The sequence below is a fragment of the Microcaecilia unicolor genome, chromosome 2 (assembly GCF_901765095.1).
Source record: "Microcaecilia unicolor chromosome 2, aMicUni1.1, whole genome shotgun sequence".
Classification (NCBI taxonomy): Eukaryota; Metazoa; Chordata; class Amphibia; order Gymnophiona; family Siphonopidae; genus Microcaecilia; species Microcaecilia unicolor.
Genome location: NC_044032.1, coordinates 109,846,238 through 109,859,583, shown reverse-complemented (window position 1 = coordinate 109,859,583; position 13,346 = coordinate 109,846,238). Strand labels below are relative to the sequence as shown.

Genomic DNA, 13,346 nt, shown 5'->3' with positions numbered 1-13,346 from the left:
ATCTAGCCCAGCATCCTGTCACCGACAGTGGCCAATCCAGGTCAAGGGCACCTGGCACGCTCCCCAAACGTAAAAACATTCCAGACAAGTTATACCTAAAAATGAGGAATTTTTCCAGTCCATTTAATAGCGGTCTATGGACTTGTCCTTTAGGAATCTATCTAACCCCTTTTTAAACTCCGTCAAGCTAACCGCCCGTACCACGTTCTCCGGCAATGAATTCCAGAGTCTAATTACACGTTGGGTGAAGAAAAATTTTCTCCGATTCGTTTTAAATTTACCACACTGTAGCTTCAACTCATGCCCTCTAGTCCTAGTATTTTTGGATAGCGTGAACAGTCGCTTCACATCCACCCGATCCATTCCACTCATTATTTTATACACTTCTATCATATCTCCCCTCAGCCGTCTCTTCTCCAAGCTGAAAAGCCCTAGCCTTCTCAGCCTCTCTTCATAGGAAAGTCGTCCCATCCCCACTATCATTTTCGTCGCCCTTCGCTGTACCTTTTCCAATTCTACTATATCTTTTTTGAGATACGGAGACCAGTACTGAACACAATACTCCAGCTGCGGTCGCACCATGGAGCGATACAACGGCATTATAACATCCGCACACCTGGACTCCATACCCTTCCTAATAACACCCAACATTCTATTCGCTTTCCTAGCCGCAGCAGCACACTGAGCAGAAGGTTTCAGCGTATCATCGACGACGACACCCAGATCCCTTTCTTGATCCGTAACTCCTAACGCGGATTGTGAATTATGTAGTATTGAGAACTTGTCCAGGTATTCTGTAAGCTGTTTAGTCACGAAGCTCTCCATTTTTACTACTAATGGGATAGACGCAACTGGGCGGTAATTGGTGATATCGTTTGTGCTTTTCTTGGCGTTTTTTGGTATTGGGGTGAGTAGGATGTTGCCATGTTCCTCAGGGAAGAGACCTTGTTGTAACATGAAGTTTAGATGGGATGCAAGGTCTGCTATGAAGCGGTCTGGGGCAGACTTAAGTAGAGGACTGGGACATGTATCCAGTTTGCAGTGAGTCTTGGCAAACCTGTGAGTCGCTTGTGTAACTGATTCGGTGCTGAGGAGATTAAATGTTGTCCAAATGCAGTCAGCTGGGTATCCTTCGGAGGATGGGTCCAGATCGTTGAAGAAGATTTCTATGTCGGTATTGTGATGAAGAAGTGTGCTGCGTAGTTTTATTATTTTTTCATTAAAGTAGTTAGCAAGGGAAGAGAGAGAAGATGAGTGCCGCCATGTTGTGGACTGCTTGTAGTCCTGCTTGCATTGCCATCTTAGATCGTTAAGTTAAAATAAACAATAAACCTGACATTACAACTTTTAAGCTTATGATAAATACATTTGACTTACAAATATATCGTCACTGAGTTGTGATTATATGTAAATTTGTTTCCAAGAACCTTGTAAGCAACCTCAAAGAAAATTTAAACAGCGTGCTGTTCTATTAAGTGTAGTATAAAATTAAACTGAAATGAATGGTAGACAATTCTAACTACAAATAAATGAAGGCAGAGCGGAGATAGAGTTGTTAGATAACTTGTCAGGATACTCATCCAGGTAATTAGCCAGGTCTTCAGCTTCTTTGTGTTTGAAACCTGACTCCAAGAAAAAGTAAATCTTGTAAACATCGTTAACTGATCTGAAGTGTGAGAAAATCAACTGGCCGATGGCTCTGACTCTGTTCACATGTAAGCAGGGGAGAAGGATTGAAACTTGATTAACAACTTATCAAGATGCATCAATCTTGCTTGGGGATATTTCATCCAGGAAATTGGCCAGATCTTCAGCTTCTGTGAAATCTTTGGTTTTGTTATTGATCGTGACTCTCATGCGTGCAGGATAAAAAATGCCAAATCTAGCATTTAACTCTTTCAGCTTGGGACGAAAGGCCAAGAGGGATTTTCTTTGCTTGATGGTGTTCTTGCTGAGGTCTGGAAGGAAATGCAAGGTCGATCCTTCATATTTTATAGGAGCTTTGATTTTTGCTTGTTGCATTATCTCAGATACTTGATTATATCTGAGAACTTTGAGCACTACTTGCCTCGGGTATATGTCATGAGGGCTCCGGTAAGTCGGCACTCTATGTGCTCTTTCAATTTCAAAGTCTTTATTGAATTTTATATTTAGTATTTCAGGTATGAATTTTTCCAGGAACGAAGACATATTAGAACCTTCAATATGAATAAATGTTGGACATGTGAAAAGGATGTTGGAAATCTCAAACATATTATTTATTCTTGCTCATTTGTTCAAGATTATTGGAACTCTGTATGGAACACAATATCATCCACCTTGAATATTCAAGATGTTTTAACATATAACATAGTCATATTTGGATCCCTAATGATACAATCACCACTAGACAAATATCAAGCACAATTATTAGACATAATGTTACATCAAGCCTTAAGAACCCTTTTCTTTTGTTGGAAAGACCTTACCAAAGTAACGTATTTAACTTGGTGGAATTCTGTGTGTATATTAGCTAAATATGAATATGCTGCGGCTGAAAAACATAACTCACTTGTTCAATACAATAAAATATGGACTTCTTTACTAGATCAACTACATAATAACCTCTCTTAGAGTTGAATTTATGTATGATCATGACTTGTTATAGCAATAATTCTTGTATAATCTTAGTCTGAACATGTATGCTGATGCTTTGTTATTGTTAATCTGTTATGCTGGTTATTTGCTTTTATTTTAGCCATTTGTTATTGACTACAAAACACAATAAAAATATTGGAACAGAAAAAAAAAAGTAGTTAGCAAGTTTGTCTGCGGGTAGGATGTCTGTGTTGGTTGTGGTGATAGGGGTGGTGTCTAGTAACTTATTTACGAGTTGGAATAGTTTCTTCATCCCCTCCGAAGGGACACCACCTTGCAAGTGGTGGAGGGGCTTCCGTGTTTCAATGACTCAGAGGGCTATGCTGTAGGGTTACCCATATCAGACAGGCCTCTGAGGAGAAACCAGACAAAGAATGTCCCAACCTGGAGGATCCAAGATGGCGTTGAGGGAGGACGTACGCTAGTTGAGTTCCCGTTTTACACCAGAATGCCTGAAGAAGAAGGCGCGCTCCTCAGAGAATGGGGAAGAGAAAAGGCAAAGCCGTGGTGCTGTCCTCCTCGAACACGGCTGGGGTTCCCACCACTTCTCAGTCTATTTTGGAGAGATTCGGGGTCATAACGTCGGGGATATCGGTTCTTGCTTCGGGGAACAGCAAGGCTTTATTGCCGAATCTCAGTGGAGGGAGTGACTTTGAGTCCCCCTGTTGGCACGACCCCTCCAAGACCCGGAAATATTAATGCTTCGCTATGGAGGTCAATAATGGAAACACCCGAAGTGGGTTAGGATTTTCATGTGACCCGAGGAGGTCCTGGCGCAGCATCGACTCCAGATAATAAACCAACTGGGGGATTGGAGAGTGAGCTCTTCCCCCCGAAGATATCTGGAGCGGTTTCTGTGGAGAAATTGGACTTGGTGAAGCCAATGTCATAAAGCAAGCCAAACCACCACAAGGGTGGAGGTACACAAATTCCTACGAAAAGTAGAATCTGAGGAAAGGGGGAGTAGGAGGAGTAGGCTCTTGAACAACACTAGTAGGCGACGTAGATTAGGAACAATCTCTTTATTTTCAAACTAGATACGTCATACTGAGTGCTACTCATTATACTTTAAGCCTGCACAGCTGATTGCTCCTTTTGGCGGGCTTTTTCTCTTATAAAACGGACTTACTGTGAACACGCCCCTTTTGACTTCACAGAAGTGCAATTGAATACGCTGAGCTTTTTTTCCTGCATCGGCAGTGGTAAGTCCTTCATTACAGTTTACTTATCCTGCGACTATACATCTAAAGAGTGGATTCTTTGTCTTTGTATTTCTATTTTTTAACATCAGGTGCTGCATCTATTATGATGTTTAGTTTTAAACAGCACAGGATAAAATCTGCACCATCTATTTTGGGTATTCACATCACAGACTCTTATTTATTTTTATTATATTTATATCTTTTCTGAGCACAGAATAACGGAGGTCCTGTGTGCTCACTAAATTATGCATTAATTTTTACAAATTAGGTTTTTTTCAACATTTGTGCCATATTATATATTTTTTTTCTTAAGACTTTTTTGAAATATTGGTGTATTTGTGGATAGGATATACGCAGATATTGTTTGATACTAAACTTTATGCATTGATTTTCTGATATATGCATATACACCCTTTATATATATATATATATATATATATATATATATATATATATTCAAAACATATTCTTTAAGCCTGCCATGTTGCCATAAATAACTGAGCATTTTCTGCTTTATCTATAGGATTACAATTGTAGCAGAAGCCTTGCTTTCATTCTCTTTGAGCTTAATATTCGTATATTTATATATCACAAGATCAGTTTATCTATGATACTTAACTTATATGGTTACATCATATATATCATATATTATTTACTAATTGGTTGTGTGTTTTATTTATTTCACTGTATTTTGAGTTTTTTCGTTATACTTCATTTTGATGTTTTTTCTGCTAACTTTTAGATGTCATCCTTCTTTGATTGGTAATATACAACACCTTTATCGTATGTTATATATAATCTAATATTTTTAAATAATTTAATAATTTAAGTATTTATTATATATTTGAAAACTATATATGCATGTATGTTTGAGTATATGTATTTTTACATTTATGGATTTTATATGTATGTGTATATATATGTATGTATATGTATGTGTGTATATATATATATATATATGTATATGTGTATGTATATGTGTATATATATTATAGCATTTCTGCAATAATAATTTTTTTTTTTTTTTTAAATGTTTTATAAAAAATGTTTTTATTAATTTTTTAATTCTACATGGAATTTATGTTTATCACACATTTAACGTTCTACACTTATTTTACTTTTGTTCTGCATGTTTGTTATATTACCATTGTTTGGTTTTATTTCATAGACTCCTGAAGAAGGCGTCTGTAGCGCCGAAACACGGCTGTGTTGAGTCGAGTGTATATTTAAATAAAGAGATTGTTCCTAATCTACGTCGCCTACTAGTGTTGTTCAAGAGCCTACTCCAACACGCCAATGTCAAAAAGGACATACTATAGGAACTGCAGCAGAATGTGAATAACTGTCTTCTTCAAATGTTTAAAATTTTTCACTATGTGAGTTAAAGAATTTATATTAATACTTATCTAACAAAGTGGAAGTCCAAGATATAAAAAGAGACTTTGATTACGGAAATGGCTTAGAAAATTAGATAATTTGGTAATGAATAGTTATTTTTCTTGTAAAAACTGGAATTTCTGGAGAACCAATTAAGGGAAAATAACTTGAGAATGATAAATTTACCTATAATATCCTATATATTAGCTACTGAATTCTTGAAGAAATATTTCTCTGATACTTTGCTAATACCTTCTGATAGCCACCTTTTGGTGACTAAAATTATATTTCCTTTAAAATCTTCTTTCAGAGAAAAGAGATGTGTTTAATTGACAATTTGGAAAATTCAGAAGTTATAGATAGAGCTATATTATTAGTGACTTTCGTCTTTGATTAGATAGGAACAACGTTTTCAAATTGTATTTCCGATATATGGTTGATAGTTTTTTGGGTTCAAAGATGAATATATTTCCTGACACATCAAGGGAATCACAGACTGGGAGGTGTGAAGTCTTGGCTTTTCAGCCAGGAATCATTGCCCCAGGTGGGACCTTCCTAGCACGATTCCCTTGTAAGTGTTTTATTTTTCTTATTACTTATTTGTTTGAACCTAAGAAATTATAGAGTTTGTGGAAACAGATGATGAATCCTCTGCAGCAACTTCCTTCAGTTACCACTGTACCGGCTGCAATAACCGATTAACCTTCCTCCCTCAGAAAATGTGTAAGATTAACCGTTTTGAGTTTTTCTTATTTTCTTTAAGATTGTTTTCCTGATCTTGGATCTTCCAATTGTGGACAATTATGTAAATATATATTGTTGAGAGAAAATGTTTTCCTTTTTATATTAATTTCTGTATTTCCTTACATTTATGTGATAAATGTGAATGTAATTAAGTAAAATGATACATAAAATAATTAAAAAAAAAAAAAAAAGGAATAGTTTCTTCATATTTTTATAGTCCGGTCCTAATTTGGTTTTGTAGTAGGACCTTTTGGTTTGTTTTATTGTGTATTTGTATTTTCTATGCATTTGTTTCCATGCGTTGAGTGCATGCATCTTTTGTCTTTCTTCATACTCGTTCAAGTTTTCTAGATTGTGTTTTGAGTTTTTTTAGTTCGTCATTGAACCAAGGTATAATGTTTTGTCTTTTTGATATTTTTGTTTTTAAGGGTGCTATTTTGTTTAGTACGCTGTTGCATCTGCCATCCCAGTGGTTGAGAAAGTATGGAATCAGTGCGTGTTGTCCATTCATTGTCATATATTTGTTGCCAGAATATTTGTGGATCGATTTGCCCTCTTGTAGTGTAAGTAATACGTTCTGGTGTACTGTTTCAGCCCTTCTTCCACCAGTTTAGAGTTAGGTTCAGTTTGTAATGGTCAGTCCAAGGTATTGCTGTCCATTTGATATCTGTTATTAATAGATTATTGTCTGTAGGTAGTTTATGTGATAGGAGGTCCAATGTATGTCCTTTGATATGGGTAGTTTGCATGTGGGGCCATTTAAAATCCCAGGACTGTAGGAAGTCTTTACATTCAAGTGCGCTTGTGGAGTTGGGGTCTTCTAGGTGAAGGTTAATGTCGCCTAGTAGCAGTATGTTGTTGTTATTTACACAGTTGTTTGATATGAAGTCCATGAAGGTGGGCTGACTTTCCTTCCAGTTGCCAGGTGGTCTGTAGAATAATACGCAATTTTGGTGATCGGTTAGGGAGTTGTTATGGATTTTAAATGAGGCAATTTCTAGTTGGGGTGTCATGGAGGTGGCTGTGGTTTCGGTGGTGAATTTTTCTCGGTATATTAGTGCTATGCCTCCACCTCTCTTTTCCGACCTGGTTCGGTAGGTGATTTTGTAACCTGGCAGGCACAGTTCAAGGATTACGGAGTTGTTTTGGTTGTGAATCCATGTTTCATTGATAAAGATGAGGTTGAGGTTTTCTGAGGTGACCCAATCTGATATTGTTGTTGTTTTGTTGATTACGGATCTAGCATTGATGTAGCCTACCTGGATGTTTTGGTATGGGGCACCTAGGTTTGGTGTTATGTGGATTTTTGTTAGTTGTCGTTCTTTGGGTGATGTGTGTTTGTTGTGGTCTTTCCTCTCGTTTTGTTGGTGATGTCCATGTTTAGATAGTTTTCCTTTAGTGTGATGAGAGTCAGTTTGGTGGAGTGTGGAATGTTTGATCAGTCTTTGGTGATTTTGTAGGGTGGGTATGAAGTAATGTTCTATGAGTGGGATGGATAGTGCTGGGTGGATCAGTGACAGGGAGTAGATTACCAGAAGTATTTTGATTGTGTTCATTTTGGTGTCAATTTAGGATATATAGGTTACTCACAGTCAGATGCTCGGGAGTGAAGTCCTGGACACCTATAAGTCAGGCTTACAGTGAAAGTGGGAGCTCAGCAGTTCTGATGGGAATACAGGCTCACAGTGAGAGTTCAGCAGTTCTGATAGAAGTAGAGCATCAGAAGCAAACTGTCTATTGTGGGAGGTGCTTTCTGGTATCACCAACCATCTGCCTGGTTTGAAATTATGTTGTGAAAGATGATGGCTGAGGAAAGCCTTCCCCAAGAGCAGGCTACAATAAATGTTGGAGCTCAGCAGCTCTAATAAGAGTGTAAACTGCTATAAAAGTGGAAGCTTAACAGTTCTAAAGTAAGTGCAGGCTTACAGTGAGAGTTAGGGGAAGCGGTTTGATTGCTTGAACCCGTGGCAGTGACTCTAGAGGTTATCTGGAAGGCTCTGAAGAAGATGGACTTGATGATTTAGTAAAGCTTAAAAGTGAGATTTCTGGTCAGTAAGGTTGTCATCACAATCTGTCCTGACCCCCTCCCCCAGATGGCATCCTCTCTCCTCTACTGTTGTGCAACATCCTCCTAGGTGTTTATAGGGCTAGCAGTGGAAATTCTGAGGGGCACGTCAGAAGTGATGTCACACGCCTGAGCGCTTTTAAGAGAAGTCCAGGACCTCCTCAAGTGCCTTCGCAAAAGTTCTGCTGGGCCGTGCTATGAGGTCCAGCCTTGTGTGTCTTGTCCTGCCTTGCCTCCAAGTTCTTGCCAAGCTCCAGCCCTGCCTTGTCTCAGAGCTCCTGCAGTAATCCACTCTAGTAGCTCTAGACCAAATCTTGAAAACTGATTAAACCAGCAAAAAGAAGGAAAAAAAAAAAAAAACAGGAAAAAAGGAAAATCTGGAAACTACTACTACTTAACATTTCTAAAGCGCTACTAGGGTTACGCAGCGCTGTACAATTTAACATGGAAGGGCAGTCCCTGCTCAAGGAGCTTACAATCTAAAAAGACAGGTGTACAATCTAAAGACAAGTGTAGAGTCCGTCTGGTAGGTAACACTATATTTCATGAGAGGTTAGGTGCCGAACGCGGCATTGAAGAGGTGAGTTTTAAGCAGAGATTTGAAAATGGGTAGGGAGGGAGCTTGGCGTAGGGGTTGAGGAAGATTGTTCCAGGCAAAGGGTGAGGCAAGGCAGAATGAGCGGAGCCTGAAGTTGGCAGTGGTGGAGAAGGGAACTGACAGAAGGGATCTGGAAACTGAGGATTAGGACTGTATCAATCGTAATTTGGTAACTTCTTGTACTGTTGCAGAATGACAACTGAAAGCTGTGTGAAAATACAGATTAGGAGGATAAAAACAAACAAACAACTGGTATATGAGAGAGACACACAGGGAGTGAAAAGCCATAAAAGAGAAACAGGATAGATGTACTTGAGAAGAGACAGGCAAAAGGAAAGCGGAATAAATAGAAATGCTTAACAGGAAAGGTAAAAGGAAAGGAGTTTGTGAACTTCTGGATTATTTTCTCTACTTAGAAGCATTACTCTATACTTGTATATGTTGCCACAATGATACAAAACAGCGCCAAGTTATAGCTGCTGTCATAGTACACAGACTTTTTTAGACTTATTTCTTAATAACCATACAATTACTCTTGTTACTTTTGTGAATTATCTACACAGGGGCAATGGTTAGTACAGTCAGTGGGCTAAAAACCAGGAAAACCAGATTCAATTCCCAATGCAGCTCCTGTGACCCTTGGTAAGTCAATTAACTCTCAACCCTCCACTGTCCCTTCACAGCCGTGTTTCAGCTGAAAGATTCCCTGTGTCAGGGGTCTCATCTTATATCAGCCGAATAATGAACAGCAATCACATTAAAGCTCTGCTCCCAGCAGCTGCCTTACGATGTTGAACTAATGCCAAAATTAACATAAAAAGGCATACAACCTCAAAAAACTGCAATATCGCCATTCCAATCTAAATCAGGCAAGTTGAAATCTCCCAGGAACAGCACCTCACCTTTCATTTCCAGCCTCTATGTATTGGAGGTCTGTAGATCAGTGTTTCCCAAGTTCAGTCCCGGAGTACCCCTTGCCAGTCAGGTTTTCAGGATATCCACAATGAATACTGACTGGCAAGGGGTACTCCAGGACTAGACTTGAGAAACACTGTTGTAGATGACACCTGTGTGACAGATGTTCTATCTTCTCTCCAAGACTATTCATATTGCTTCCTCCTTTCTCCAGTTGCCCTGAATTTCAGCTGCTTTAATTGTAGACAGTTCCTGGCTGAGCTTGATAAGCTCCCTTTGCACAACAGATAGTTGAAGACATATGGGGCAAGCTCTGAGCTTCCACATGATTTGCCTTAGGAAAAAGACACCACAGTTCTTGCACTGAATAGAGTCATGTTGAAACTGTAGAACAGCTGTGCTATGGTAGAATACAAGTTAGGCATTAATTTATATTAAATGATAATGTGCCAATTATGTATTTTAGGGGCCTATATACGAAATGAAAGCTCTGGGGAGGGTGGAAAGAAATGAAAGTTCCAGGGAGGGCGAGAGGGAATTATAGTCAGCAAGAGGACAAAAATATAGCAGATTACAGAAGCAAGCAGCTCTGAGAGAAAAGGAAGCTGATGATCCTAGTTAGATGCAAGACAAAGAATTGGTAAACTGCTAGTCCAGTGATAAGTTCTCCTGCCACACACATGTGCAAAGATTTTCTAAAAGCTGTGGATGTTTCTATGAACACGAAAACATAGGCCAGATATCTTCAGCAGGGCTACCTGCTGTCAGAGAACTAGGAGCAAACACTAGTCACTGCATCAAGAATTACAAATCAATGGACTTGAAGTTAACTTTTAAAATCAGCTCCAGATAATTTCTTACTGAATGACAGATGAACAATGAAATGACTTACTTCAGTGGCCGATCTCCAAACATAACCCCATTAAAGGCCAGTGCACGAGGCACACAATTCTGGTCTGCAAATTCCACAAATGCAAATCGTGTTGGCTGTGTCTCATCACCCGCCATGCGCACAAACTTCACTTCACCAACTTGCTTAAAAAACTCAAGCAGCTGTTCTGCTGTTGTAGTCTAAAAAGAGAAAAATGTAGATTAAATGAAAAAATGTGCATTATCAAACAGGAAAATAAAATTCACAAACAATATTCACAATATCAGTTATTACATGATTAGAATGTTTCAGATTTTCATGTTTCAGTTTATGACTGAAAAGCACCCTGTTTGAAAGCAAGGTGGATTAAAAAAAAAAATCAACAAATTTAAGTTACATTTTTATGGAGGGATGCAAGGAGCAAGTAGATATGTTTGTGGGTGTAAACGAGAGATGATATAGTTGATAATAAATCAGAAAGGCCTTATCTGAAAAGGTGTTACTGTGCATTTTTAAATGTTTTATAATCGTTATTATGCTTTTTATTTACTGAGTAGTAACTGATGTCTCTCATTGAAGTGTCCCTTGTTCAAAGAACAAAGGTATTAATTTAAAAAAATTGCTTTACTAGGCTTCTTGCTAGATGAACAAGGCTTCAGTTGTATTTTTCTGGCTTTGGTGTGTGGAAGAGCAATTGTCTTAGGGAAGTTGTGTTTTGTATGGGTGAAAGGAGGGGAAGGTAGAGTTACTGACCTATAATAAGTGTTCTCTGGACACAAGATGAATCAAGTCAAACTATTAGGATGACATCATAAAGAACAGGATTGCAGAATTTTATAGGAAAAGCCCACAGCATGTCTCAGTTTGCATGATCACAGCCTATGCACTGTTTGAACCTATGTGCTGCCATTTTGTAAACTGCATACCATGAACTAACTGAAACAAGACTTCTGGACATTGTTACATTGCAGTGAGAACCGAGAATGCTGCTGTAAAAGACAGTACTGCCCTTTGTTTAATGCTGCTGATGGTGTTATGTGCAAAGTTATGCAGGCCATGTTGTGGAGACCCTACGGCTGCTATAGTTGAAGACAGAATTTTAAAAATGACGAGTCAAAAAACAAGGCTTCCGATATTTGGATTTTTAACCTTTGCTTTTTTGACCACAAAGCTTTTTGCCACGGCATTTTGCTTTTGCCTCTTCATTGTATGCCATTCTGGGGGTCTACATATATAGCCAGCCAACTTGCAAGCTTTAAACATGTATCCAGGAGAACTGCCAGAGCCTGAGATCTGTAAGCAACTCTGCATTAGGAGACCTACATGGGAACGGGGTCCATGGGAATCCCCTCCAGATTCTCCTGGAGACGGAAGATGTTCCTGAGGGGTTCCCGTGGAAGTGGAAGTTGCACCTACGTCAGCATCTCACATGAAGTATCAAATGAGTGCTGCTGCCTCCTTCTCCTCCTTGCTTTAACAATACAGATGCAGAAAGTCTTCCATTAACCCTCTCTGCTCCCGGGCTGATGTGTAGGCCTCTGCTCTGACACAGGCATGATCAGAGGTCACCTGACCTACTGGTGCGTGCATGTGGCGACCTCTCAGCACACAGTGCCAGCGAATCAGAAATGAGTCTTCCATGTATGCGTCAGAGTGCTCCAAGTTCCAACTTCCGTTCCTTTCTTGCCTGCAGTGCTGCGGCTCGAACCCAGACAGAAAGAGAGACAGACAAGAAGATTTTTTTTTGTTTTTTTTAAAGGTGCCATTAATTTCTGGCAGGGGACAGGTTAAGTTGCTGTCCCTGAGTAACTCTCTACTCTGCATCAGATCTCTGAGTGAAGTTAGAAGCATGAGGCCACACTGATGGATGTGCCTTCTTTCTTCCATGAGCGCTGTCTCCAACAGAGTACATAAGGTTTTGTTTTATCTTATGGTTTAAGGCACCGATTAAAGAGTACCACTAGTTACCAGTTAGTCTTTGCATCAAACGTAAGGTACTAGTGTTGACCCATAAGACAATTTATAGTGGCCTTCCTCATTATTTGGCTGATTTTTATTTTGCAATTTTCCAATGTATGCATTTGCTTCTGTGATTGTAAACTGTTCAGGAACCTTTTAGGGATTAAGCAGTCTCTTTTCATCCATTATACACTTCTGAGGACACTACAGTCACTGGCACAAAATTGGTTAACACTTCCCTCTGCTAACCGGGCTACTAGGTTAGATGTTACATGACAAAATGCCATTTCTAAAAAGTCCTGCTCCAGTGCTTTGAACACCTTACCCCAAAATCTCAGGCATGAATTAATTTTTAAAAATTAAAGCAGGGCTAAAGCCATGTTACTCTACTAAGGCATTTGAATCATAGGGGGCCTGGATGAGACAGATGGGTTGCTGGAAGTGGGATGATGAACCAGAACAAAGCTGTTATTCTGCTCTTTGTTCTTGTTTTGTTGTTAATGTGTTATTTTTGTATTTGCTATTGCATTCTAATTTGCTTTTATTGTAAACATTGATTGATAAATTAGTTTATGTATTATTAGACTGTAAACAACTGACTTTCAAAAAGGCAGGACATCAAATAGTGTATAAACAAATATAGGAACATACATTGTTTTATTTCATGTTCAAGTCTAGCTGACGACATATTGGTGATACTGATTTTATCATCTTGGCTTTCTAAAAATATATGTTTACGCCTGCCAGATAAGTGGCTTGGAGAAACATGCCGTGACAGCGTGCCCAAAGCCACATCTGGACAGCTTCCTGACACAGAGGGCGAGATCCGGAGCCCCCCTGATGGGTTGGTATAGTACACTGCAACCTGATTATCTGTTTGAATTAAGATAATTTGGTTGGACAGCCGATCTCTAAAGGCCTTTAGAGCGTTCCCTAATCACTTGAAGCTCCAGGAGGATGATCTGAAGACCTGTTTCC

The 13,346-nt window shown here is 39.0% G+C and overlaps 1 protein-coding gene across 1 annotated transcript in view; it reads right to left on the bottom strand.

Moving 5' to 3' along the window:
* SREK1 (splicing regulatory glutamic acid and lysine rich protein 1) overlaps nucleotides 1-13,346 on the bottom strand; it is a 252,902-nt gene that overhangs the window by 140,307 nt on the left and 99,249 nt on the right. The window contains 1 exon segment of the mRNA XM_030193208.1: nucleotides 10,431-10,609. Coding sequence (XP_030049068.1) covers nucleotides 10,431-10,609 — 179 coding nt within the window.